The 26,861-nt window shown below is 40.2% G+C and overlaps 1 protein-coding gene and 1 long non-coding RNA gene across 2 annotated transcripts in view; one reads left to right on the top strand and one right to left on the bottom strand.

Annotated features, from left to right (window-relative positions):
- Positions 1-146: 146 nt before the first annotated feature.
- The window catches only part of ZNF366 (zinc finger protein 366), a 116,037-nt gene continuing 89,322 nt past the window's right edge, over positions 147-26,861 (bottom strand). The window contains exons 4-5 of the mRNA XM_020998463.2: positions 9,735-9,909; positions 147-4,933 (exon numbers count right to left, since the gene is read on the bottom strand). Of these exons, the coding sequence (XP_020854122.1) occupies positions 4,398-4,933; positions 9,735-9,909 (711 nt within the window). The 3' untranslated portion in view covers positions 147-4,397. The remainder of the gene's footprint in view (positions 4,934-9,734; positions 9,910-26,861) is intronic.
- Positions 3,780-25,048, top strand: LOC144456907 (uncharacterized). Its single transcript, XR_013486128.1, has 3 exons — positions 3,780-3,868; positions 19,696-19,810; positions 21,571-25,048. It is a non-coding gene; the product is annotated as an uncharacterized LOC144456907 (long non-coding RNA).

Raw genomic sequence — 26,861 nt, forward strand, 5'->3', positions numbered from 1 at the left:
TATCACCAAAGAAATCAAAGAAAAGGGAAAAAAAGATCTATTTGTATAAATATATTTATAGAAGCTCTTTTTGTGGTGGCAATGCTTATGAGATGCTTATACAGGCCTTTTCATTACAGAAATGTATGTATTTAAGAAGACCAAACTGGGTTTTTTGAACAAGTCTTTATTCGCTTAAATTAACAAAATACAGGCTGTGTGTTATTTTCAGGTAAAACTGCTTTAGCAGTGAAGCAGAAAGTTAAGTATCCACAACTTAGGTTACTGTACACTTGGCCTCTTTCTTTTAAATAGCAAACTGGCAGTCTGTACATCAATATTTGGTGCTTCATTTTCCAAATGTGTTATGAATGTTAGCTCTGTTATGTTCTATTCTCGCTTAGCAAAGATTGTCATTCCAAACATCATGTTAATATCTTATTAAATACTTGCTTAGGTTAATACAGTATGTGCATAGCTCTTTCTCCCATCTGTAGACACACACACTTAGACCTTTTACACCCAAGGGTCAGTGCCACTGTGTGACATACTGAGCTTCAGTTTCATGGCTAGGGGAGAAGAGAAGAATTGAAGGAGAGAAGTAGAGTTGATAAAAGGGATGAATGACATATGTCATTCACTTGATTTCATATTTAATTCCAAATATGTAACAGGGATGGAAAGTTTATACTAATGACCTACCTTCAAAATGTTATTTGGTAATGTGAATATGTTGGCATGCTCCTTGAAGCCCAAAGTGGAAATTCTAAAGCAGTAGCGTCAAACTCAGGGGCTACTAGGTGGCACAGTAGAGTGCTAGTCTTGCGGTCAGGAAGACCTGAGTTCAAATCTGGTCTCAGACTGGAAATATTTAACAAAATATTTAGTTACTAGCTGTGTGATCCTGGGCAAGTCACTTAATTTTTGTTTGCCTCCGTTTCCTCATCTATAAAATAAGGATAAAAATAGCACCTATTTCCCAGAGTTGTTGTGAAGATCAAATGAGACAAATGTAAAGTGCTCAGCACAATGCCTGACACACAGGAAGCGCTACATATTATTAAATAGAAACAAAGCCACCAAACCGCACATGAGAAACCTGCAGGTGGCATATTGATTTAGAAAACCATTTAATAACATTACCTATGTTCTACTGTATTTTTATTTATTTTGTTAAATACATCTCAACTACATTTTAATCTGATTCCTCCTGCCCAGGTTCCATGTTTGACATCTCTGCTCCAGATCATTTATCATCTAAAACGATTTCTGAGAATTGATGTCAAATTCTCTAAATTGGGAACTCTGATTAGATTCCTATGGTTCTTAAAAAATGCTTTTCTTGATGAACTCTTAAATTTTCATTCTGATGTTGGGTGGCCCATTGGAGTGAGATGGCCAACACAGACACGGCATACCAAATGCCAGGGGGAAAGCATTATATTCCGGAACACTTTGAGGCACCTATATCATGGACATGACTTGATGTGCAGCCTGTGGTGGTCCAAAATCTAACTTTATTTTTATTTTAAATTCATTTAATCCTTTTGTCATCACACTGAAGCCTTAGATCAGACACCAAATGAACACAGCCCACAATTTACTTGATTTCCATTTCTAAGTTTTAACAGCTACTTCTAGACCATGCTCTGTTCATATAAATATTAGTTTAACCATCAATAATCACTTCCACTAATCACTGTGTTGGTTGGAAACATTTACTAGGCCTTTATCATTCACACTTCTGGCAAGGATTTTTCAAAGGTAATATTTTTAAAAGGAACCACTAAGTTTGTTGTCCTACTTCCAAACTCCAAAGCATTTTAAATGAAAACACAGGGAGGGGCATTCACCTGGAAATTGGATGCTCACTTAAGCTCAGTCACTGTCAGGTTTTTACATCCAACTTGATAATTGGTGCCATGGGGACACACTAGGGATGTGCTTAAGGGTCAACTTTATGACATCTTTCCATCAAAGTCATTTAGCCTATGGCCAATGCCCTTATATTACAGATTTCTGTAGCTGTCATTCTCTAGCAGGTTGGAAATCATGGGAAGATATTTTTGTTCTGACACTAATACCAGTGAATTGGTTGACCTGGTCAAACTTGTGACCCAAAGGAAGAGAAGGGGAGGAAATGAAATATGACCTAGACTAGTTAGACCAATTAGAACCAGGCTCTGCTTCCTGGCTTATGGGAAAATTTGTCTTTTCAGGGGCTAGTCTTTTGTCATAAAAGTGGTTTATTACATGTACTTCTACCAGATTTCTATTCTCTATGACCATGGAATTTGTCTCTGGAATGACAGAGGAGGAAGGCGGCCTACAGGGATGATATTATGGCAGTATGCTATGGCTGGCTCCTGGCATGGTGATGAGCTGAAGATAACTGGGTTCACTGAATTTTACAAATCTGCCACAGGAAATCCTACCCAAAGGCATGTTGCCATCATGAGAAGAACACGCTTCTAGTTGAATTGTTTGGATTATTCCTTTTTGTGAAGAGTTTTCTTAATGACGTGTCATCTCAATGAATTACCATTCTTTGCTGTGTTTTAGAAACATTGCCTCTTCACTTAGGAATAGTCAGTGAGATGAGTTATTGAGCAACAGGAATCCCAAAGATGGTGATGTGGAAGACAGAAGAATATTAGACCCCTATTTTAATATCTGAATGTAGAAGGCACTTGTTTAGATGTAGAAAATGCCCTGGCATCACAGAACCCTGAGCAAATCTCTTGGGAGATCAGCAAAAAAAGAAATGCATTTTTCAAGTATTTGGCATTAACTTAAAAAGGTAACTCCAATGAAGGTGTCTTGAGGTCATCGTATTTGCCTAGAGGCTTCTACTGAATTTGCAGGCATAGTGTCCAGTTAGAAATCATCAGCCTCATTAAGGTGGATCTTGTATTTTTTTCAAAACAATTAAATAAAACAGACACCACAAGCATCCTCTTATACAAAAGATATGTATGTAATGCACACACCTCTACATGTATATCAATATATAGATGTGTCATGCATGTACATATTCTATCAATGATTAAAGCAAAGTAGAGACATAAGTTGGAAATTTGTGATTTTCTTGATGAAGTCAACCCAATAAGTCATGCCAGTGACTTGGCTCTTTAGAAGTCAGGGGGCAAGTGTTGTCCTACAGGATGAGGGTTCCAAAGACAGGTGAATAATGCTTTAATATTTCATTTATGTTAAAGCTTCTGGTCACTGCTGTAAAATCTCCAAAAGTCAGAGCTTAAATTTCAAGGGAGGACATCTTTCCCAGCTCCAGGCCTGAGATGACTGAAGAGTGAATAAATTGCTTCTCCCTTAGCAAAATGCATCCCCTCCCCCCAAAACACACATACATATACACACTGCTTTTGTCGGTGGGAAAATTTCTCAAAAGCCTCTGATCACAGTTCTGAATGCTAGAAGGGGCTTTAGAGATCATTCAGTGTAACCCCCTCAGTTTTACAGATGAGAATAGTAAGACCCAGAGAGAGAAAGAGACTTTTTTAGGGTTACCCAGGTACCAAGTGACCAAGGCTGGGACTAGAAACCTAGGATTGTTGGACCCTATAGATGGTGCTCTTTCCTGCTGTTCACATTGCATATTTGGCTAGAGATCTAGAACACATGGCCCATTATCAGAAGAGCATGAAGATTTTTGTCTCCAGTCTTTCCCCAACAAAAAGGAGCTGCGGCAGGACATTAGTATCTATAGTTAGGAACTTAGTATCTTGTTTTTTGTTTTTTTCTCAATCCAACTTTGCAGACACTTGACAGCATAGAAAGTCTTATTTTAGATCTCATCTCACCCTTCCAGGGACATCTTGGGAACATGCAAATCCCAGGTCTAACTCTTGAGCTACTGAAGCCATTTCTGGTATGTATGGAAAGTTTCTTTTTTAAAAAAAAATTATTAAATGCTATTGTCATATATGCACTTAATGATATTTTAGTCTATTTGGAAAAAATATTTTCTTGAGATCTACCATGTCTATTTGTTACTAAATCATCATTAGTAAGTTAATACCTGAAAAACCTTTGCTATTTGGCAACTAGAAAGAAAAGGTATGAGCGTGACGCATATGGGCAGTATTAGAGAGAGGAAAACAAAATCCCTGTAATCAGCTGAGAGTCCACTTCCAATTAAATATCCATGGGAATATTACATATAGTAGGGACTGTAATAACAGTGGAGAGAAGATTCCAAACTATGCTATTGACATTAAAGGGCCAACAGACCCCCTGCAAGGCATTAACTTTGCCTTAAATTGTTCTTACTGATTTGGTCCAATCCTCTTTAAGGAGCTGCCCAAATGGGTAGTCCCCAGCAAATTATAGCTCCTACTGAAAGCTTCATCTGAGCAGCTGGGTTCTCATTTTCCAAAGGTAATTTCAAAGCTGTCCATTTAGATACCTAAAATCATCGTTTGTTTTTCCATTTTCCTCTCCAGTAATTCTTTTAAACTCTCATTCCTGTGCTTAAAGTAAAGATAATCAGAAAAAGAAGGCTCAAGCCTGCCACTCTGAAAAGCCCTGAAGCTGCGGAGCTCATCTTTGCATGCAAAGTCTCTCTCATGGCCTCCTTTGGCACTGACGCTGTCTTTCCCTTTCTCTTCCAAGGCTTCGTTCAGAGTGCCTTCCTTCTCCTCACCATAGGAATCTTGCAGAGTTTTCATCACTTGCTCAGTTTTTCTAGACAGGTCCTGGGGCGTGTACAGTGGCTTGTTCTGCTGGAATGGACCAGGGCTGTACTGCTCAGGCTCATAGCACGTGTCTTCCTCCTCCTCTTCTGGGCAAGAGCTGCCCTTGGCACTCTCGCCATCAGAGTGAAAGGGGGTACCCTTCTCCCGAGGTTTCTGTGAAAGGTCAAAAGGTTCTTCTTGTTCCAAGCTCCTCAACACCCCTACCGTCTGGGAGAGGGCCATCCTTCCTCTTCCAAAACCTAATGAAAATAAGAAGAAATTGAAGTGTAATGTAACTCACCTGGCAGAAAGAGCAGTTGAAAAATAGAGCATTCTGAAGAGTAATTACAATGACTGAGCTGGGCCTCAGAGAAGGGATAAATAAATGTGTCTTCCTTTCTTTCAGAGGTGGGAGGTCTATGGGTGTGGAACATTGCATATACTGCCAGACTCTTGTTTAGTTTTGCTGAACTTCTTCATTACAAGGGATGTAGGCAGGGAAGAAGGATATATTTGAAATATATATTTGAAAATGAAGAGGATTAAAAGACAAAAGATATTAAATAAAAACTTAAAAAAGAAATTGGGGCATTCTTTCTTTTTGGCTTTTTGAAAATATAAAGGGAAAAAAGATCTGATCTGACCTTCTGTCAGAGAGGCTGGACTAAAGCACAGAATAGCCGCCTCTCCCAGGGCTGTAGATTGAGAGCTAGCAGGCATTCAAAAATCATCTAATCTTAACCCTCTGTAAGAGGTGAAGGAAATGATGTCCAAACCAAGATTGCATGGGTAAAGTAGCAAATCCTGGATTCTACTTAGGCCTCAGAGTCACCTAAGGAGACACGTTACCTGACCAAATGTTTTCCCTTGCCAGTCTGCCCCAATGCCTCAAGGTAAGAGTCTTTTGGAGATGTGTGATTTTTAATTAGGGGTAAGACACCAGCTAGCTAAAACATCATAGCATGGAAACTATTTAGCCAAGAGCATGAAGCAGAGAGAATGGAACACAGGGTAAAGTAGAATCTGCTGGGGAAGAGATAATACAAAATGTTGTCCTGACCTGATAGAATGCCGTTGGAAGTGAAGGAGTTATTTGCCGGAGTTTTAGGTGGAGCATTGAATGGAGTGTAAAAATGTCCACTAGGAATAGAGTGTTAAAGGGGAAGTGGAGAAATGTTGCCTATGTTTCAATTCTTTCGAAGTTCTATCAGACCTCCCTGGTCACAGCCTTGCCCTGTCAGAGCTACAATGAGGGGCATTTTTATCTGAGTTTTAATTTAGGCTGCTTTGGAAAGAGTGGGGACATGCCATCACCTTTTACAGACAAGAACAATGAAATACCTGAAATCCCTTAAGAATAAATTGACAAAGCCAGTGCAAAACTGCAAAAATAAATTCTTTATTTCTCAAGAAGTAAGAGCAAGACAAGCTATTTCATGCCACTTTATGTTGGAACATAAACTTTGAGTGAATTATTATTATTAAATTATACTTTCAGAGGCTGGGCAGTAAATCCACTCCCAGTTACTATGGTTGGCTCTCTCATGGGCTGTCTCTTTCTATAGATGCCTCTTTGAAATTTTAGTGTAGTTTGGAAAATAGCTGCTGTGACTAGAAATACAAACTTTCTGAAAATGCTGAAGTTATGGGGGAAAACAACTTTTTGTTGTCCTTTTTTTTCATTAAATATAACACCTATTTTAAAAGCCTCTTATACTGAGGCTCTAGTTAACTCTTATTGTAATTTTAAGAGTCAAATGGAATGTTTAGGATTTGGCAGTTGAGGCTGGTGGATTTTGAGAAACTGAGAAGAAAAGAGAAACCATGGAGAAGACAAACAGAAAGAGGATATGGAAAACTTCTTCCTTGGAAGAAATATTAACTAATTTTATGAAGAAGCATTATAACAATGTTATGAGAAGTGAATCTGGACAGAATTAAGAGCGATAGCTTGAAAGAAGCTGAAGATGCTTTTTTTTTTTTTAATCAGGGCAGGAGAAGACAGAAAGATACGTATTCTTTATGAAACTATTGTAACCTTTATCTTGTAAAGAGGATAAAGAGGAATTGCATGTAAAGACTATTTTTTTTTTGGAGGAACTAAATGGTGTGGTACTGTGTTTTTAGAAGTGAAGCTGTCTTGTAGCTACAGGGATGGCTGTGATACTTCTCACAGTTAAACTACTGTAAACACTAATTTATATTTGTTATTACTGATTTGATTTTAAGTAAATTGAACATTGTATTCAGTAACTTTCATATGTATTTAATCCTAGGAAACTAGTAGTTTTATTATATAGAGAAATATAAGCAACTACTTATGAAAAAGAAGGTATTTCTAGTTTATTAAATAACTATTACTTGATGAACTGAGGTGGGGGCTCAGAGCATAACTGCTTGAGAGATGTGTTGAAATCTTACTAATTTATGAATTATTTATTTACTATATAAATAGTAAATAAATAATTTATTTACTAATTTATCAATTAAAGGAATATCCAAACATATATTTTTATTTGCCTAGATTACACTAGAGCTCAGGATGATAAGATTAAATGTGAGACTAAGACTGAAAGGTGCCCTACAGGTGAGGTTAGAAGTCTATGTTAGATCATATATTTAAAGCTGGAATGGATTTAGGGCTGTTAACATGGCAGGGGGAGGGTCCTTCCTGGTAGCTCTACTACATCTTAAAAATTGAAATTTGGAGAACAATTAAAATATGACACATTTTTACCTCTTGAATTTTTCTAATTGTTTTTCATGGGCTTTTAGACTCATGCCAAAAGTTATTCCTTACATTTCTAAAAACCTATTTATTGATGACAGAAATTCCTACTCCCCACTATCTGCCAGGGAGTCAGGTTTGACATCAGTTGATCCATGATGTATTTTAACGTCTATGGGTTGACAAAATTGTTTGGTGTGACTGTGATTTGAATACATAAATGGTTATATAGCAGGAAAAGAAAAGTCCTAGGTGAAGTTTTCCTTTCTGTAGTAGAAAAGGTTCCTGGAGCTTACCCGAAGAACAGATAGGTTCCTTGCAGTCCTGTGGATATACAGAATCATGAAAATAAACACTTCAGAATCATAGCCATGAACCTGGAGATTTGTGAGGCAAAGAGAGTCAGGAACTTCCCATTAGATCTGTTGAAGACTTAACCATGGAGATGCGCTCATTCTATGAATGGGTAAGATCCATCTTGCCTAATAATGAAGGAAAATCTCCTCTTGGGTATGTTTATTTACAAAAATGGGCCAAGGAGACCCATCCAAAAACGGGAATCAGCTCTTTCCTGGCCCATGTGGTAGAGGAAGGAAAAAGCAAACTTAAAAGACTTATCTTTTGATAAAATTTTATATTTTATTTTAGCATTGGTAGGGGAAAGGAGGGTAGAGAATATTGGTTTTGTATGTTCATTTTTTCCTCCTTTTGTAGGCATAGGCTTTTTTTTTGTTGTTTATTTGGATGCATGGGGTTTCAGGAGAATGATAGAGAGGGAAATGAAGAGGAAGTGGTCCACTTGTTACTGATTCAGTTGGTACGTGAGGATAGTTTGCTAGGATTATTTTTGAATCAATATTCATAGGTGATATTGATCTATAGTGTTCTTTCTTTCCTTTATCCTTTATTGGTTCAGGTATTAGGGCTGTACTTGTCTTATAAAAGGAATTTGGTAGAATGTTTTATTTTTCATGAAGGATAATTTAAATCTAATTTTTAAAAGGAGAGAGTTTATTTTTATTCCTATGACCTGAAGTGCCCTAACTCAAAATCACCCCCTCTCTACTCTCTAGTGCCCTTAAATCCCTAGCTGGAGATGTGACAGAAAAAAAAAAGTTTTTGTGTTTTGTTCCTTCACTTTATATCAGGAAAGTAATAGAGAAGTGGCAACATAGCCGAGACCGAATGGAGATAAAATCTACCAAGAAATACGTTTAGTGCAGGATATTTACATCAAAGGCCCTGGGCTCAAATCCCAACTCTGCCACGTACTACCTATATGACCTTGTATAAGCTCTTTTAAGCCTTTCTGGGGCTTTATTTCTTAATTGTCAAATGAAGGAGCTGACTTAGATTTTTTCCAAAGTTTCTATCAGTTTTAAATCCTATAAAACCAAGTCAGTATCTACCTCATTCTTCTTCCTTTTTTCCTTCTACTTGTCTCCCCACTTCCCCAGTAAAATGTAGTTTGGCTGTAATTAGAATTGTACTGGCATTTGAACAAACACCAACCCATGGCACTTTCACAATCAGATTCAATGGGCAATTCTTAAGCAGGTTTAATAAACTCACGGGGATGGGGGGGTGGGGGGTGGGGGGTGGGCAGCTAGGTGGTGCAGTGGATGAAGCACTGGCCCTGGAGTCAGGAGGACCTGAGTTCAAATCCGGCCTCAGACCAAACACTTGACACTTACTAGCTGTGTGACTCTGGGCAAGTCATTTAACCCCAATTGCCTCACCCAAGAGAAAAACAAAAAGAACTCATTGGAGTTTGGGGCCCTCCATGAAAGGAAATAGCAGAATACTACAAAGTTTTGCCAACAAATTTCAGGAGACTCTTTTCAGCTCAATCCCTACAACCACCTGCCCTCATCTCTTCCCCTAGCTCTTAAAGCAAATAAAGCCCTCTTTTTTTGTGTCTGGTGAGACATGTTCCTAATTTTCATTTCAGACTCCATTTTCTTTTACCATTTTCCGATACTCACATATAAGCTTCCTCACTTTGGTCTTTCCCCAAAATAAAACCCCACTTTTGACCCAAGGTCTACTTCAACTTCATTTCTCAAAGGAGGAAATCAATTTAACCCAGAGAGGGCAGGTTACTTGCCCAAGGTTACCTAGCTGGTAAATGGCAGATCGGTGAATTGAGTAAATTGAGATCCTGTGACTCCAGGTTCAATGTCCTTTTCACTGCCTCCCCATGGAGAAAATCTCTTAAAAGAAATCCTCAATAGAAAAAAAAAATAATAGCATGCATCTGTTACTTTCTGTGCTCTGGATTCCAACTCAGTCATGGGAATCAGAAAGGTCTCCAAGCAGCAGCGGTAGCTCACCTTGGGAGTGAAATCCTCTCTCCATGACTCCATGTTTGACCTTCATGTGACGGGTCAGATTCCCTTTCAAGGTGAACTTGCTGGGGCAGTAGAGGCACTTGAAGGGCTTGCTGTCTGAGTGCAGATGCATATGGCCCATGAGATTATGCATTCGGTTAAACTCTTTCCCACACAGCTGTTGGAAACAAGAAGAGAAAAAGTGCATACAAGTTATTCATGAGGGTCCCAGATGAGGAAAGCATCCCGAACTGAATGTATGCAATATTTGAGGCCCCATATAAGGATGTGTTGCAGCCCCTACTGCTGCTGATTTGTTTTTAATCTTTCAACTCTGAACTGCTTCCAAGGAAAACGGTGTTGTGGAAGTCCAGGGTGGGGTCTGATTCTGCCCACCTTCAGAGATGGAGCAGATGGGGGCACTGGGGTCATATGCTCTTGAATCGTTAGGTTTTGTTTTGTTTGGAGGTGGGAGGCCGGGTTAACCATATGGTGAAAATCAAAGGACATCTAAATATCTTTCTGAATCAACAGCAATCTTTGGAAAAGAAGTAATTATGACTCAGGAAGCTCTAACTTGGGCTATTGTTTCACTTTCAAAAACTGCAGGTGTTTTTAGGCAGGCAAAGTCAGTCTTCCCGATTTTTCAATCCAATACTTAATCAGGCTCAGTACTAAATTTTAAAATGGAGAGAGACCAAAGAATGCCTGAATGAATAGGCAAATCTTTTCTTTGATTACATATTGGAAATGCTAGGAATATCACCCCAAAATTGTCAAACATCCACACATGCCACTATCAGGACTTTTATCTTTCTCTCTCGTCTTTTTCTTTTCGCTCCAACTGATCAGTGAATTTGGACACAGAAGACATGGATTCCAGTCCCAGTATAACCCTGAAACCTGGGACCCATCACTTTATCTCTCTGGCCTTCAGTTTCCTCATTTGTAGGATGATGGGATTGGACTAGATCAGTGATGTCAAACTCAAATAGAAATGGGGGCCACTGTACATGAGGATCCCTGACACCTCATATTGACTTAGAGAACCACATAACATTATGTACATTCTACTGTATTTTTATTTATTTTGTTAAATATTTAACAATTACATTTTAATCTGATTCAGGCATGCCCCATTGGTTAGGGGGCTGACTGTAAGTTTATCATCTCTGGACTAAATGACCTTTGAGGTCCATTTCATATCTAAATCCTAAGTTACTCTAATTGATTATAAGTGGGCAAAAATTTGGAAAGACTTCTTGAAGGCACTGTTTCCTAGTGTAGACTCCTACGTCCAACAAATTTGGCTACATGGTGGCTGCCCAATAAAAACTGAGTTGACTATCAGGCTCTGTCACTGATACAACAAGATTCCCCTTAACTCAGAATTCAATTTTCATTTTAGCTTTTGGACCAACATATTCTGAAAGAGAGAGGGGTCGGACAATGGTGCAGAGCTTTCCAGTGACCAATTCTAACTTGGAGAACAGACACATGTGCCACCTGGGGTTAAAAACAATGAAAACATTCATGAATTATCTTCAGTTTCTACTTCAAACAAAAAGCTTTGTTGCTGTTTTTTCTTTAGTTAAAAGGCTGTCCCTTGACTTCAGACTACAATGGTAATTAGTAAATAAAAGTATAATCTTGTTTTTTGTACCAGGAAGTCAAGCTCAGTCAACACTTTCTTATGAAATGCCTGGGACTAAGGGATAAAACACCATTTGAATAATGAATGACTTCACTTTTGGAGTTAAAGTAGAAACAAAAAGATATCATAGTTTTGCTAACTTTTGTCTCCACCTACAAAGCCTTCTATACTCCAACTATCTTTCCAGGGTAATTACACATTATTCTCCCTCATGTTAAAGGGGCCAATCAAACTGGCCAACTTGCTATGGTCCACACAGGACATTCCATCTCCCACTGTATCTTTGTATAAGCTGTCCACTATGCCTGGAATGCACTCCTGTCACTTCTGCCTCTTTGAGATCCTACTTCCCTTCAAGGCTACTGAGGTTCCAGAGCCATTTCTTACATAAAGCCTCTTCTGATTCCCCAATTATTAGTGCCTCCTCCCCCAATCATTATGTATATATTTTGTATTGATTTATGAGTTATATGTTATGTTTCTCCTTCCCCTGACCCAGGCAAAGGATTTTTGTTTCTGTCTTTGAACATCCAGTGCCTTGCACAACACACTGGCACAGAATAGACGATTAATGTTTGTTGAATGAATGGATGTCGCAACCTAGATACAAAAGTTGGCCTGTTTGCAGACTAGCATGCCTATCTGCTTACTGGCACTGTTAGCCCTGCCAAAATGAGGGAAAAGTATTAAAGCTATTCAAAACTTGGAGAATAATGGGATCATCAATTTACAACTAAAAAGCACCTCAAATGCCAGATAGTCCAAACCCCAAGGAAGGGACAACACTTTCAACAATACTATTGGGACCCAACATGGTCATGGCAGACTCGAATGATGGTCTTAATTTGATAAGATGAATTTTAATGGGGATAAATATAAAATCTTGATACCTGGTTTCAAAAACTCAAATGTATAAAGGCAGGATGGGGGAATGTGGTTAGGCAGAGTCTACATCACAAAGAAGTATGGGGTGAATTGGACAGCAGTATCAAAATGAGCCAAAGAGTGACTGATGTTATTTTTAAAAAGTCAATTTGATCTTAGGTTACATTAACAGAAATGCAGCAAGAGAGATGAAAACCCTCACTCTACTTTGCTCTGGTCAGAACATAGGAGGAGTACTATATTCAATTCCAGGTGCCACATTTTAGGAAAGATTTGGGGAGCAAGAGCCTATGGAGAGGATGATGACCAGAATGACAAAGGGTCATAATTGCATATCATACAAGGATCAGAACTTCACTTTTTTTTCCCATGGAGCCTTTGGACAGTCAGGGGAAGTCTATACCTTTCTAGAATAATGTTTTTAAATATTTCAAGGAAATGTTCAGTTTTCAGTTAAAGGCTAATGAAAATAAAGATGTCATTTTTTCACCATCCAAGTTCATGGACTCCTGAGATGTAACCATAGACTCAAGGTGAAGAACTTCTGACATTAAGGATAGGGAGATGGGGAGATTTGGCCTAGAGAAGATTTGTAGCGGAGTAAGAAGGAAATGACAGCTGTCATATGGAAGAGAGATTATGTTTTTGTTGTTGTTCAGTTGTTTTCAATACTGTCCAACTCTTCATGACCCCCATTTGGGGTTTTCTTGGCAAAGATACTGGAATAGCCTGCCATTTCCTTCTCTCACTCATTTTACAGATGAAGAAACCGAGGCAAACAGGGTTAAGGGACTTACCCAGGTTCACACATCTAGTGTCTGAGGCCAGATTTGAACTCAAAAGATTAGTCGTCTTGATTCCAAACCCAGTGCTCTATCTACTGTGCCACCTAGCTGCCCCTGATTATATTTTTTACTAGAGGTAGCTAGACGGGATAGTGCATAGAGCACTGAACTAGGAGTCAGGAAGACTTGAATTCAAATCCAGCAGAAGACATTTACTAGCTGTGTGACCCCTGGGCAAGTCCTTTAATCACTATCTGCCTCAATTTCCTCATCTGTAAAACTGGGATAATAATAGTACATACCTCCCAGAGTTGTTGTGAGGATAAAATGAAATGTTTGCTTTGCAAACATTAAAGCCGTATATAAATGCTTCTTCTTGTTATGATTAATTATTAATATTTTTATATCCTCCCTTCCCAAAGAACCAGGAGTCATTAGAGAGTAGAGAGGAAGAATTGCAAAAAGGTACCTTTCAGTTCAATAAAAGGAGAAAGGAAAAAGCCCTCCCTAACAAGGAAAACTACCAAAAAGCTGACTGGGTTGCCTCAAAGGGGAATGAGTTTCCCTAGCAATGGAGCTCATTAGTCAGAGGCCAAATGCTTATAGGGCTACTGAGGTATGGGTTAGACTCAGTGGCCTTTGAGATCCCTTCTAGCTCTGAGATTCTAATCCAGTAGTTGATTGATTTTTATTCTGACAAGCACTGAAATGTCAATACACTTAGAAAAGAGTAAATTCGTGATCCAAACCTGAAGTTAACTGTGTGTGTGGGCACAGAAATAGTAAATACAATGAACAAAGCTATTTATGAGATAGTCATCCTCTGACAACATGATTTGGATGAGCTGGAGAAGCTGAGAAAGATTAGAAAACTAATTTCTGTTTAGGGGGAGTAGGATATTCTGATTTTCTATCATCTGAGTCAAAAATCTTAATGGTTTTTAAATGACCATAAATTTTCCTAAAAATTGGGTAGAACTATTGGCATGTTTTCAAACATGCTCATTTCCACTAGCATAGAAAATGACCGAATTTCAGACACGCCAGTGTAGAAGAAAGGGAAAAAATACAACGTATTTTGTAAGTAGATGCCCTTGCAACCAAACTCCGACCAACATCTCCTACCCCATTCCATTTATTTTTTTTTAGGTATTAGCTTTTAAAAAGGGGGGTGGGTAGGTGGGAGAGAGAGAGAAAGGAGGGAGGGAGAGAGAGAGAGAGAGAGAGAGAGAGAGAGAGAGAGAGAGAGAGAGAGAGAGAAAGAGAAAGAGAGAGAGAGAGAGAGAGTCAGTCCAACCATGACAGCTTGATATCTCTCCAGCACCACTTTCATGAATTCAAAACATTTGGCTATATTGTAGCTTGAGAAAGCAATAAGTTAATAAACTATCATAGATAATCTATATCTTTCAGGGGAATTAAAAAAGTATTTGTATTGATTAGGAGTATCATTGCAGCTTAAATTTCAAATACAGACACTTGGAAATCAGAAAGATTCATCTTTGCGAGTCCAAATCCAGCCTCAGGCACTTACTATCTGTGTGACCTTGGGCAAGTCACTTAACCCTGTTTGCCTTTGTTTCCTCATCTGTAAAAACTGAGCTGGAGAAGGAAATGGCAAACCACTCCAATATCTTTGCCAAAAAAAAAAAAATCCCTAAATGGAGTCACAGAGAGTCAGACATGACTGAAAAATGACTGAACAATTGCAACAAAACCTGAAACTTAGCACACCCGTTTTCTCCTTGATGAAGGAAGGACATGAGTACTTCCTGTGATGTCTCAAACCCTTCCAGCCCTGGTGTCCTATGCTTCTGCTAGTATGAGATTTAGCTGTTTATCAGAACACCATCATGTAGAAGTTTTCTACTATTCCTTTAAAAAATTCTAGTGTACAAAACCAATAACTATTAATACAAAGACGCGTTAACTTGGACACATAGTTTGAGCATAAATTACAAATGATTCCAGATAAGTCAAAGAGGTAGACATTTTTAAAAGTACATATTTAAAAAAACCCAAACAAGCCTGGAAGAAAACAATAGCATATCTGTGTGGGGAAGAGGAGATAGATTCAGAGCTTTGAAGAAATAGAGGATGATGTCAAAGAAAAGATAGATGAGTTAATTTAAATTATTTATATATGCATATCTATAATAATTTTCAAAAACCCTGCTACACAAGGAAATGCAATAAAACTAATATTAAAGGAAATTAATGGAATGGGAAAAAATGTGGCAAACATGATAAAAACTCGCTATCCAAAATACATAAATATCTGATGCAAATATGAGGTCAGTACCCAGAGGACATCTGTAATGTAGTCGAAGGAAATGAGGATTTTATACACAAGGAAATACCCATAGTAATTTATCACATGGAAAAATGCACGACCTCACTAGCAATGAGGTGTAAGGAGAAATGTTTCCAACACCAGGGGCTATGTGACTTGTCTAGGATCATGTAGCCATTAAGTATCAGGAGTAGTACTTGAACTCAGGTCTTCCTGACTGCAAGCTTGACTCTTTATTCACTATGCACATTCTGCCTCTCATCTCTATAAAATCACCAAAAAGAAATAAAAAGTCATGCCCCAATATTGCTAGTACAAAGGGAGGCATGCTCATTTCCACTAGCATTTTTGTCTGGAGATTAATCTCACAATATAAGCCATATAACTGCCCATTCTTTAACCCAATAATTCTACTTTGGGGAATAAATATGAAGGCAATGACTGCAAAATTGAAAGCAGGGGGAATAATTTACACAAAGATGTTCATTGTGACACTATCTGTTATCAAGAAAACAATAAAACAACTCTAATGTCCAACCATAGGATTAGAACAAAGTAAACTAGGGGTTATTAACTGTATGTGATACTAGGCCACTACTTAAATAGTAAAAAAGGGTATAGTGAATAATGTTAGTGAAAGAACAGAACATAAGACAGTGTTTATGCAATAACTATGACTGTATAAAAACATATGCACTATACCAACAGTGATCACAAGCAAAGTTCGAATGCTACAAACAGCTAGAATTGAAGGTTCAGTAGATTTTACAGTAGTATACTAACTCCTCAATCCCATGCAAATTAGGCTAGGTTTTATTCCTTAAGAAATTACTGACATAATCTTCAAGACTAAAGGCTCTGGCTACTGACGTTGTTTCCTGGATAGTCCAAGTCAAAACAACCGTCTCATTCAGCGTCTCTCTCTGAAGCTTGGCTGGCAGACAACCACAGACAATTCAGAGGCAGGGGAGCTTCACTCCACAGAAATGAACTCTGTTTCTTTGCTGCATATTCATGTTGGATAGCTTTCCCTTGCTATGGCTAAGTATGTCTTATTTTGTTGACTGTTGAATGACTTATCAATTTCTTATTTTGTTTCAGTATTAAACTACCTGGAGACTGGCCTGGGTCAAGCAACAGGCCTTTTCTTTTTAAAAAAAAAAATTATTAGAAATATTACTTTAAACAAGTCATGGTTAAATTAGCTAAACACCAGTGTATCATCAACTAAAAATTCTCCTAGAACTTGTGAAATACTGAAAAAAAAATCCAACAAAAATATTATTCTATTGGTGCTGGCAGAAGGATAGACATTTTTAAAATTCATCTTGTATCTTAATTTTTTTTTTCCAGCAGGACTCTTCCCTCCCTCCTTTTATGATAGGAGATGAACTAGCCATGTTCATGTTCACTCAATCACTTAGGCTCCTCTGCTGGACCGTGCTAAGTATTGTAATAATGTGTTAGCATCCAGGACATTCAGGCCTAATTTTAGGTCTGTTGATGGGCAGATTTTGTAACTCACCAGGCACTTCTAGCCTTTTCAGTGTGCCTGAAATGAATGTGCAAATGACTTGGAATAAATGACAGCTGACCAAAGTAGAGCTGGTAACCTAGGGAAGCCTGAATTATTGCCGTCAAGCAGGGACGGGCGGGGTTGGTGCTTAGAGTGGAGAGCTCAGCGCAATTTGTGGGGAGCCTTCTACAGCTGGATTGCTAAAGGAAACACTTAAGAGTGTAGGTGCTTGGTTCTTTGAGAAATCTTAAATGGAGATGGCCAAATAATTTGGAGGAAAAGAACAAGGAACAGCTGAATTCCTAAGAGCTACAGTCCTGAAACCTGCCCAAACACTTCCAAAACCTGCGGCAAAATTCCCTGAGTGGCTGACCCCAGTCTTCACACCTTCCACTAATCTCATTCTCTATCCCTCATCCCCAAGCCTGGTTCTGAAAATTTTTAAAATTTTTTCTTCCTCATGGCATTGTGCTATTCTTTGCAGTGTGGAATCAATCAGTGCACTTTGTTGGAGATTCATGAACCTGCAGTTGCAAGCATAAATTTCATCTGATTCACGGCAGACTTAATGAAACTGACTACCGTTCTTATTAGACCACATGCACCTTGAGCCCAAGAGCCATCTCACGTTTTTCTCCTGTGCTTCCCCACAGTGAAAGAGTGAGAAATGCTGAATGACTGCAGAGTACCTTGCATTAGGACAAAGAATTGTGTATAGAAGTACTGGGGTAGCTAGTCTGGTACACTGGATAGAGCACCAGCCTTGGGGTCAGGAGGACCTGAGTTCAAATCAGGCTGCAGATACTTACTAGCTGTGTGACCCTGGGCAAGTCACTTTAACCCTATTTACCTCAGTTTCCTCATCTATAAAATGAGCTAGAGAAGGAAATGGCAAACCACTCCAATATCTTTGCCAAGAAAACCCCAAATAGGATCCCAGAGAGTCTGAAACAACTCAACAGCAACATTAGAGCTATTATGGTATCTCAGGATTAGAGATCTAGAGTTGGAAGGAACTTCTGAGGACATCTGGTCTAAACCTTTCATTTTACAGATGTGGGAACTGAGACAGAGAGAGAAGTGGTTTGTCCTAGGTTGCCCAGGAAAGCCTCAGAGGCAGAATTCGAACTCAGCTCCAACTCCAACTCTAGAGTCAGTACTCTTTCCACCATACCAGGGGTGAGGATTCTGCGGCCTTGAGGCCACATGTGGCCTTCTAGAGAAGTCTGTGGGTGCGGCCTTTTGACTGAGTCCAAGTTTTACAGAACAAATCCTTTTATTAAGGGAATTTGGTCTATAAAGTTTGGATTCAGTCGAGGGCCACATGTGGCCTCAAGGCCACAGGATCCCCACCTCTGCACTATACTATAATATCAGGCAAACAGTAGGTGCTCTATATTTGCTGATTGATTGAACACAATATTTGCATAAGGAACATTTGCTGACAGGCATTGTTTCTAATTTATACCTTACAAAGGATATCTCAGGAGGTATCTAGGCTCACTTCCACCTGAGAGTGAAAGTCCTGCCTGAGATCTGACCAGAGAGCTGTTCAGACTCTGCCTGGCAAGGACCAAATCCAGATACACTTCCCTCTGATGCTCTGTGGCCAGCACACCTACAAAGAGGCAAAGTAGTCATCTACCTATTGGACTGTCCATTTGAAGTAAGTTTTCCCCCATTTCTGGCAGGCGGCTTAAGCCAATACAAAAATGTTAACTTTCGAAGGTAATCCAGGCCTTCATACCAAAGAGATCTCTGATCTTTGCATCCCTATGCACCTGGAATTCTTTTTTTTTTTTAGTATTTCTCCCCAGCAGAGTTTAACATGTCCGGCATCCATCCCCCTTTCCCCACACAACCACTATCCTAAATTCAGATCCTTCCTACCTCTCCTCTGGACTATTACATTAGCTTCCTAATTGATCTTGCTACCTATGGCCTCCACCCTCTCCAATCCATGACCTACCCAGCTGCCAGAGTGATTTTACTACAGTACAGAACTGATCATGCCTTTGCCTTACTCAGCTATCTCCAGGGGCCTTCTATTTGCCCATTAGATTTAAAAAACAAGAATAACAACAAAAAACAAAAACAAAACCCAAACCCTCTCATTTGGTATTCAAAGTCCTTCACAACTTAGGCATATTATACATCACTTCCCCTCACACTCTCTTTGGTTCCACCAGACTGGTCTTCTTGCTATTCCTCTTATAACACTCCACCAACGTCTCTATGTATGTCTTTGCAAAAGTTGTCCCCATGCCTAGAAGCTCTTAGAATCCCAAGTTTCCTTCAAAGATCACCTCCTACATGGGGCCTTTCCACTTTTCTTTCCTCGCTCAGCGTCCAGTGCCTGCCCATCAGAAATTATAATTTGCTTATTTTATATAAATATATAGTTGCATGCATTGTTTCCCCTGACAGAAGATAAGTTCCTTAAGGCAGGGACTCTTTCATCCTTGTTTTTACAACCACAGCACCTAGCAATTGACTAATTATTAAGAAGTATGAAAAGTGCTTATTAAGTGAATGATTCTGATCCTCCCCTCACTCAAAAGAGTCAGAAAATGTACCTCTGTACAATCTGAAAAGTAAATCTCTTCAGTGGAAATGTAAAATCTAACTAGCTGAGTCTCTTGCTGTGTGTGAACTGCATCCCCCTATAACTATGGAGTCCCCATAACACCTTCTGTGTACCTCTGGCCCTTCCCAAAAAGCCCTTCAATCCTTCCTTCCACAGAAAGGCTTCTCTGCCTTTCCTGAATGACTGACTGTTCAAGCCTACTGCCCACAATGACTATGTGTTTTAAGATATTTGATGTCTGCAGGGGAATGATGCCTGTCACAGTGAGGAAGCAGAAGAGACTCTTCTTACTAACCATTAGTGAAGAGGGAGGCAGAAGATGATGGTGCCTATTACTGAGAAAATGTGGGGGTTGAGAGGTGAGCAGAAAGGAGAATAATAGCAGATGGGGAAGGGAGCATGAGCGTAGGAGGACCAGCAATGAAGATCTATTCAACTCGGGAAAGTAGTCATGTGTGACAGACTTCTTTTAGCACGAGTGGGGCTGAGGGGTGCAGGGCCCATGAATCACTAAGTCATCTGTAGCCCAGGCCTGATGAGATATTAAAATCAGGGTAGGTGTCATGATTGGGACCAGGGTGCCTGATGGACAAGAGCCGGAGGTTTGCTTCGCGCCCAGTCAAGCTAACTGCTCACTGTCCTTGGCTTGGACTCTCTGTCCCAAAAGGCAGGCTGCTTTGAACCTCAATTTCTCCATCCATACACTCTCTGCTGACTTCTTTCAATGGGGGGATGGGTAATCAGGATGTATCATAATAAACAGCTCTTCAGAGCTCTAAAGCATTCTGGTGAAGAGACCAGGGAATGAGCCACTAAGGTTAGTGCTCTACAGGGAGGTTACAATGAAATCCCAAAGATGTGAGCAAAAGGAGGGTGGTGGTCTAGAGATCACAGACCTCAATTCAATTCAAGTCAGCGAATACTGACCTAGTGAGGCTCTGTGCTGGTGCTGGGGTTGGGGTTGGGGGAGGGGAGAACATACAACCTTCCTGCAGGTGACAAAACATGGGATTCCTTATTCCTTGCAGATGACAGTCCTGGCTTTCCTATCAATTAACAAGCATACTACAGTGGAAAGAATGTTGGGTTTGGGGTCAAAGGTTCAGATGATGGTTCTGACACTTAAATAGCTACATGGTACTGGGGTTCAGTTCCTCATCTGAAAAATAATGGGGTTGAATAAGATGTCCTCTAAGGTCCCTTCAGGGTCACTGGGGGATGTCATAGTGCACGGAGCACTGGCCCTGGGTTTAGGAAGACTCCTCTTCATGAGTTCAAATCTGGCCTCAGACACTAGCTGTATGACCCTAGGCAAGTCACTTCACCCTGTTTGCCTCAGTTTCCTCATCTGCAAAATGAGCTGGAGAAGGAAATGGCAAACTACATGAGTGTCTTTGCCAAGAAAACCCCAAATGGGGTCACAGAGAGTTGGCCACAACTAAATAACAGGGTCCCTTCCAGCTCAAAATCTATGATCTTATGAAGGGATAATTGCTGGGGCATTTTTAAAGTGCTTATTATGTGCCAGGCACACAGGACATGAGGATACAAGCCAAACATTTCTCACTCTCAGAGAGCTTCCATTTCAATTATAATCTAGTACAATCTGCAAGATCTTTTGCCTCTTCTTCCAGAAAACATCCTTTGGATGAGTATCAGATTTGGTTCACCTCCCAGTTACTGTCAATCTGTGTAAGCATTCCTCAAAGTGGAAGCCCACCAGGATATTAGTTAGGCGCAAACCAGAAAAGCATGTGGGCATGCCTGGGGTTGGCCCAGGCAAGTGGTAGAAACTAGGGTTATCTCCTGGACTTCTAAGAAGACTCTACTACATCTTCCCCTAGTAATGCGTCCTGCTTCCAAGACAATAGCTGTCCAACTGTGGGCAAGTCATTGAACTTCCTTGAGCTTTGGTCTCTTCATTATTAAAATGGGTACAAAAATATTCGTGCTAATTAAATCACAGGATTCTAAGCAGTAAGTATTTTGTAAACCATAGTATTCCAGGTATTCCATATTGTCTATTATCTTGTTATTATCACTCTTACTAATCTCATAGAGCCCTCATCATCAAGTTCTTCTGTATATCTGACCTACACCCTTCCTTCTCTCTCCACAGGCATAGAACACCATGACCCTGGCCATGTCACCCTATGGCTCCATCTCTTCAGAAGACCAAGGCTTTGTTCCCCTGCCTCATTCCCTTCTTTTGTGCCTCTCTTTCTCCACTCCTTCCTCCTGAAATATAGTAGCTCAAGTGATCTGCCGTGGGATTTATCCCTATTTACAAAACCCAGACTCCAAAGGAGAAGGCTATCTCCTTGAGGGGTAGGATGCAGAGGGGTATGTACCACTGTAGAAAATATGTAGGCAGCTAGGTGATTCAGTGGCTAGGACATTGGACCTGGAGTTAGGAAGACCTGAGTTCAAATCTTGCCCCAGATACTTCTTAGCTGTGTGACCCTGAACAAATCACTTCACCTCAGTTTCCTCAACTGTAAAATGGGGATCATAATAACACCTACTTCCCAGAGTTGTTGTGAGAATCAAACAAGATAGTATTTGTAAAGTGCCTTGCAACCCTTAAAGAGCTTTAGAAATGCTAGCTATTATAATAATATATTGTTGTTGTTGTTATTAAAAATGGGAAAGCTGGAATTTCAGGGACAGGAGAAAAACTGAAGGTCTACAACGGACTGCCTGCCAGATAGTTAGTCCTTAACCTCCACTGGGATTGGATACACATGGAAGCCCTGTGTTTCCCTTCTCTGAGGGAAAAGGTTAAAGGAGCTGCAGCGGCCTGCAGAGTTGGAGAAAGGCCCCTGCTGAGCTGACCTTCCCTTGCATTCTTCTCCCCCCCCCTTCTCCTTTTTAATAAGAAGGGTGTTCCTTTCCTCAAAGGGAGAGGGAGGGAGGGAGGGAGAGAGAGAGACTGTAAACTGTCCAAAAGGACCGTGAGAAAACAGGAAGCTTTGAAAAGTACAGAGAAAGCAAGATGAAATCTATTTGCAGGCGGGTCCCTGGGGACATGTGAACCATTGTTAGGCAGGCAGTTCATACAGCTATATCCTTCCTTCTGTTGAGGAGGAATTTGGTGCCAAAAGGCTGCTATCTGGTCATTGCCTTAACCCCCTGACTACCAGCCTGAATCTTTGTCTCCTTCAGGGACAGGGTCACCGACTGGAGTAAGACCTTCAGAAAGTCCCCTGGCCATTTTCTCCTTGAAAAGTCCCTTGTCAGGGACGTCAAAAGTCCTAACCACTCAATGCCACCCATTACAAGAAACTAACCCAAACCGTAAACCTCACTGATCAGCTGGGCCTGATCCCTGAGTCCCTATGCACATATGCTCTCATATACTCATGCATTCATCCTCTAGTCTGGGCCTCTGTAGAGGCTGCAGATGACCTGGTGATTCACAACTTAAGCAGCTCCCTTCTGGCTTCACCCATCTCAAAGGAGACTTTGTCCCGGAAATTCTGGATGGCTGCTTTTCCTGGACAGGTTTCCCAAAGACAGCAGCTGGTTCTTTGCTATTATGGAATGAAATGGCTCCGAAGATAGCATCCAAATCAACCCCAGCATGCTTACGCAGAATCTGGGAAGCATATTCCTGAAACATGGCTCAAGACGACAGGCTCATGTCCCTGGCTAAGCTCCAAGTGACTCCAACTAGTAAGGACCAGAGAAGTAGAGCCAATGGCAAAGGAGCCCAAAGGGGCAATAATCTTTTTTCAGAAATAGAAAACAACAGCTATCTCATCAAAACTATTCCCCTCAATAATTTTCCATCCTATTGTTAATGCTGGATCCCACAGTGACTGAGCTCTACTGTGCGTCCTGAACAGCTGTTTCCACTGAGGACAGTACAAAATAGAAGAGGCTAATTTAGAGCTAATAATTTATAACATAATTTAGAGCTGAAAAGGACCTCAGAAGTCACTAACTTCTAACCCTTCATTTGCAAGATGGAGAAACTGAGGCTCAGAGCTCATAGGACCATAGATTTAGAGTTAGAAGGACCTAAGAAGTCATTGACTCTTACCCCCTTCTGTCAAAGATGAGGAAACTTGCTGAACATCACATGGTTGCTACTGGATTCAAACCAGGTCCTCTGACTCCAAATCCTGGATTCTTTCTATTATAATATGCATTTAGAGACAGAAGGAGGGATTTAGGTCAGACACAAGGAAGTACTTGATGGTGAGGGGCTTTAAAAGTGACGACAATTCACATTCATCTAGTGCTTCAAGGTTAACAAAGCGATTATCTCACAAGAATCCTGTGAGGTAGATAGCACAAATATGATTTTTAAATTTATTTTTAAATTTATGGAATAAAGCAAGCATTTCCATAACATAAAAAAGATGATCACACAGGAAACTGCAAATCTATTATTTACAACTTGCTATTCCTTTAAAATATGTAACAAAGTTGTCTGTAAATTTCTCCCCCTTTTTTCTTCCCCCCACCCCACCAAAATGACTACCAGCAGATACAAATAGGCCTATATATGTAAAATCATTCTATAAATATTTTCATTTATTAGTTCTTTCTCTGGATGCAGATAGCATCTCTCTTCATATGTCCTTTATAGTTAATTTGGGTATTTATAATGGGCAAAATGACTTAGTAGTTGTTAAAACAATACTGTTGTATTTCTCTTGGTTCTGCTCATTTCACTCTTTATTATTTGTGCAAGTCTTTCCATGTTTTTCTAAGATCATTGAGCTCATTGTTTCTTACAGCACAAGAGTAGTATTGACAATTATATATCACAACTTGTCCAATCATTCCCCAATTGTTCTTTGCCACCACAAAGAGAACAGCTATAAACATTTTAGAATGTACAGGTTCTTTTCCTTTTTCCCCTAATCATCTTTGGAAATAGGCCAATGGTTGATTAAAACCATTTTAACGATGAAGGGAACCAAGTCTCAAAAGAGATTAAATGACTTGTCCACAGTCATACAGCTATTGTGTTCCAACCAAGGGATGTTACTGAGTCTCCTCCTTCAGAAGCTTTTAGGTAAAAGCAACATAGCTCACTCTCTGAGGATGCCTGGAGTAAAGACCAGCCTCCTTTCCAGTTCTGATTACATAACTCATCCACAGTGTCAGAGCCACACCAGGGTAAGGGGCCTTGGGTGGAGCCCTATTGTGCCCTTGTAATTCACCTATCCTCTTTCACTCCTAGGTAAAATGGGGGTGGGTACTAAGAATACACTGATTAAAAAATAGTTTCTGCTGTCAAGTTGCATACATTCTGCTCTGCACACCTGTCTTTATACCACTGTTCTATTTTAACAACTTCACAATAATATCAGTAGTTGACATTTATATAGTAGTTTAGGCAGCTAGGTGACCCAGTGGATAGAATACTGGGTCAAGGTTAGGGTATGACCTAGGGCAAGTCACTTAACCCTACTTGCCTCGATTTCCTCATCCCCTTTCTCTCATATACTCCCTTCTTCTACCCATTGGCAGATTTCCAAGACTACTGTGGAAAATGTTTGATTATATCTTTGGGAAAACTTATTATTACACTGTTCAAATCTAATTTTATGTGACTGGAGATTGTTTGAACCCAAAATTACATCCCCTGACCTCAGTAACTCCTCAGAAATGCTGGGGAAGGCTACAAGGAAGTTTGGGTTCCCTCAGGTCCTAGATTCACCTAAAACTTATATTTTGGGTCCACTTATCTAGGTCTTGTTTTGGGTTTCCCTTGTTTTTGGCCTTGCCCAAATTTTATTGAATGCTTATATTTACTGATATCCATATCAACCTACCTTGCTTTCAAGTTCTCTTCTTGGCAAAATTGCTTAAATATGTATGTATAATGCATCATTTGCATTATGCATTAAATAGGTTCAGGTATGTTTTGTGTGGGTACAGGGTTGTTCTGTCATGTCTTACTCTTCACCCCACTTTGGGGGTTTCTTGGCAAAGATACTGGAGCGGTTTGCCATTTCCTTCTCCAGCTCATTTGACAGATGAGGAAACCGAGGCAAGCAGGGTTAAGTGACTTGCGCTGGGTCACACCCTAACCTAAACTACCATATAAATGTCAACTACTAATATTATTGTGAAGTTGTTGAAATAGAACAATGGTGTAAAGACAGGTGAGCAGAGCAGAATGTATGCAACTTGACAGCAGAAACTATTTTTTAATCAGCGTATTCTTAGTACCCCCCCCCCATTTCTAAGTCCCTAAACCTATTAAGCATATGGCCAGTACTTAACAGTTAGGTGGGAATAGAGTGTGGGCCTGGAGTCAAGAAGACTCATCTTCCTGAGTTCAAATCTGGCCTCAGACACTTACTAGCTGTGTGACCCTGGGCAAGTCACTTCACCCTGTTTGCCTCAGTTTCCTCATCTGTAAAATGAGCTGGAGAAGGAAATGGCAAACCACTCCAGTACCTTTGCCAAGAAAGCCCCAAATGGGGTCACGGAGAGTCAGACACCACTGAACAACAACACAAAAGTACTGATAAATATTGGTTGAATATAGGTATATTGAATAATGCCAAGACACAAATTAGAAAGCACAGCTTTTTTGTTAGCTGTTCTCCAGCACCACCCAGGAGAGAGGGTGCTCTGATGCTAGATGTCTAGTCTTTCTTTTTTAGACTTATTATACGCAACTCAACCCATTTCCTAGAGTGAAGAAAAGAATTCCTCAGAGCCTTGTTCCTCCCTGGGTGAAATAGGAAAACCGAGTAACAGAATCTGCAAAAGCTAAGGACCAGATGGTGGTGAACCCACCATGGTACAGAGATGTCCAGCTTTAAATAGCTAGCTGGCTTTCCTTATTCCTTCAGATCTCAGATTCCTTCAGATTTTGCTTTAAGACTTTCAAGTCCACTCCCCACTGACAAAACATCGGTGTCCCACATTAATGCAAATCCCAGGAGTTCCTTTTGGCTGCCGCCATGGTCCCCTTGGATCACAGCACTGCTCCACACCCACCACAGCTCTCATCTGCACTTTTCTTTGGGTTCCCTATGACTCATGAGACTAGAATTTCCTGCCAGCTCTAGAAGCCCTTTCTGCCTGGCTTCACCTCATCTCTTGGTCCAGGAAGGAGTAAGGTAAGTAGCCAAGTAGGCGGACAGGTGCATCATTCTTAGTGATGAGTACTCCCCAGTGGGTCACTCAGTAGGGTCTGTCCGCTTCATGATTAGCTGCAGATAGAACCATTGTCGGGCACCCATCACTTGCCCAAGTGTAGACTGGGTTTAGGCTGTGATGCAAACCATCCAAACTGGAGAAGAAGGAGGAAGAAGAGGAACGGAGAAGTCAGATGTTGTTCCATCACCGGCAGAAGGCTCAACCCAAATGGGTGCATTTGTGCTGGGGCACATTTTCTGTTGCGGGTGTAACAAAGCCCTGTCAAGTGGGAAGGAC

The sequence above is a fragment of the Phascolarctos cinereus genome, unplaced genomic scaffold (genome assembly GCF_003287225.1).
Source record: "Phascolarctos cinereus isolate Bilbo 61053 unplaced genomic scaffold, phaCin_HiC Scaffold_4;HRSCAF=312, whole genome shotgun sequence".
Taxonomy (NCBI): Eukaryota; Metazoa; Chordata; class Mammalia; order Diprotodontia; family Phascolarctidae; genus Phascolarctos; species Phascolarctos cinereus.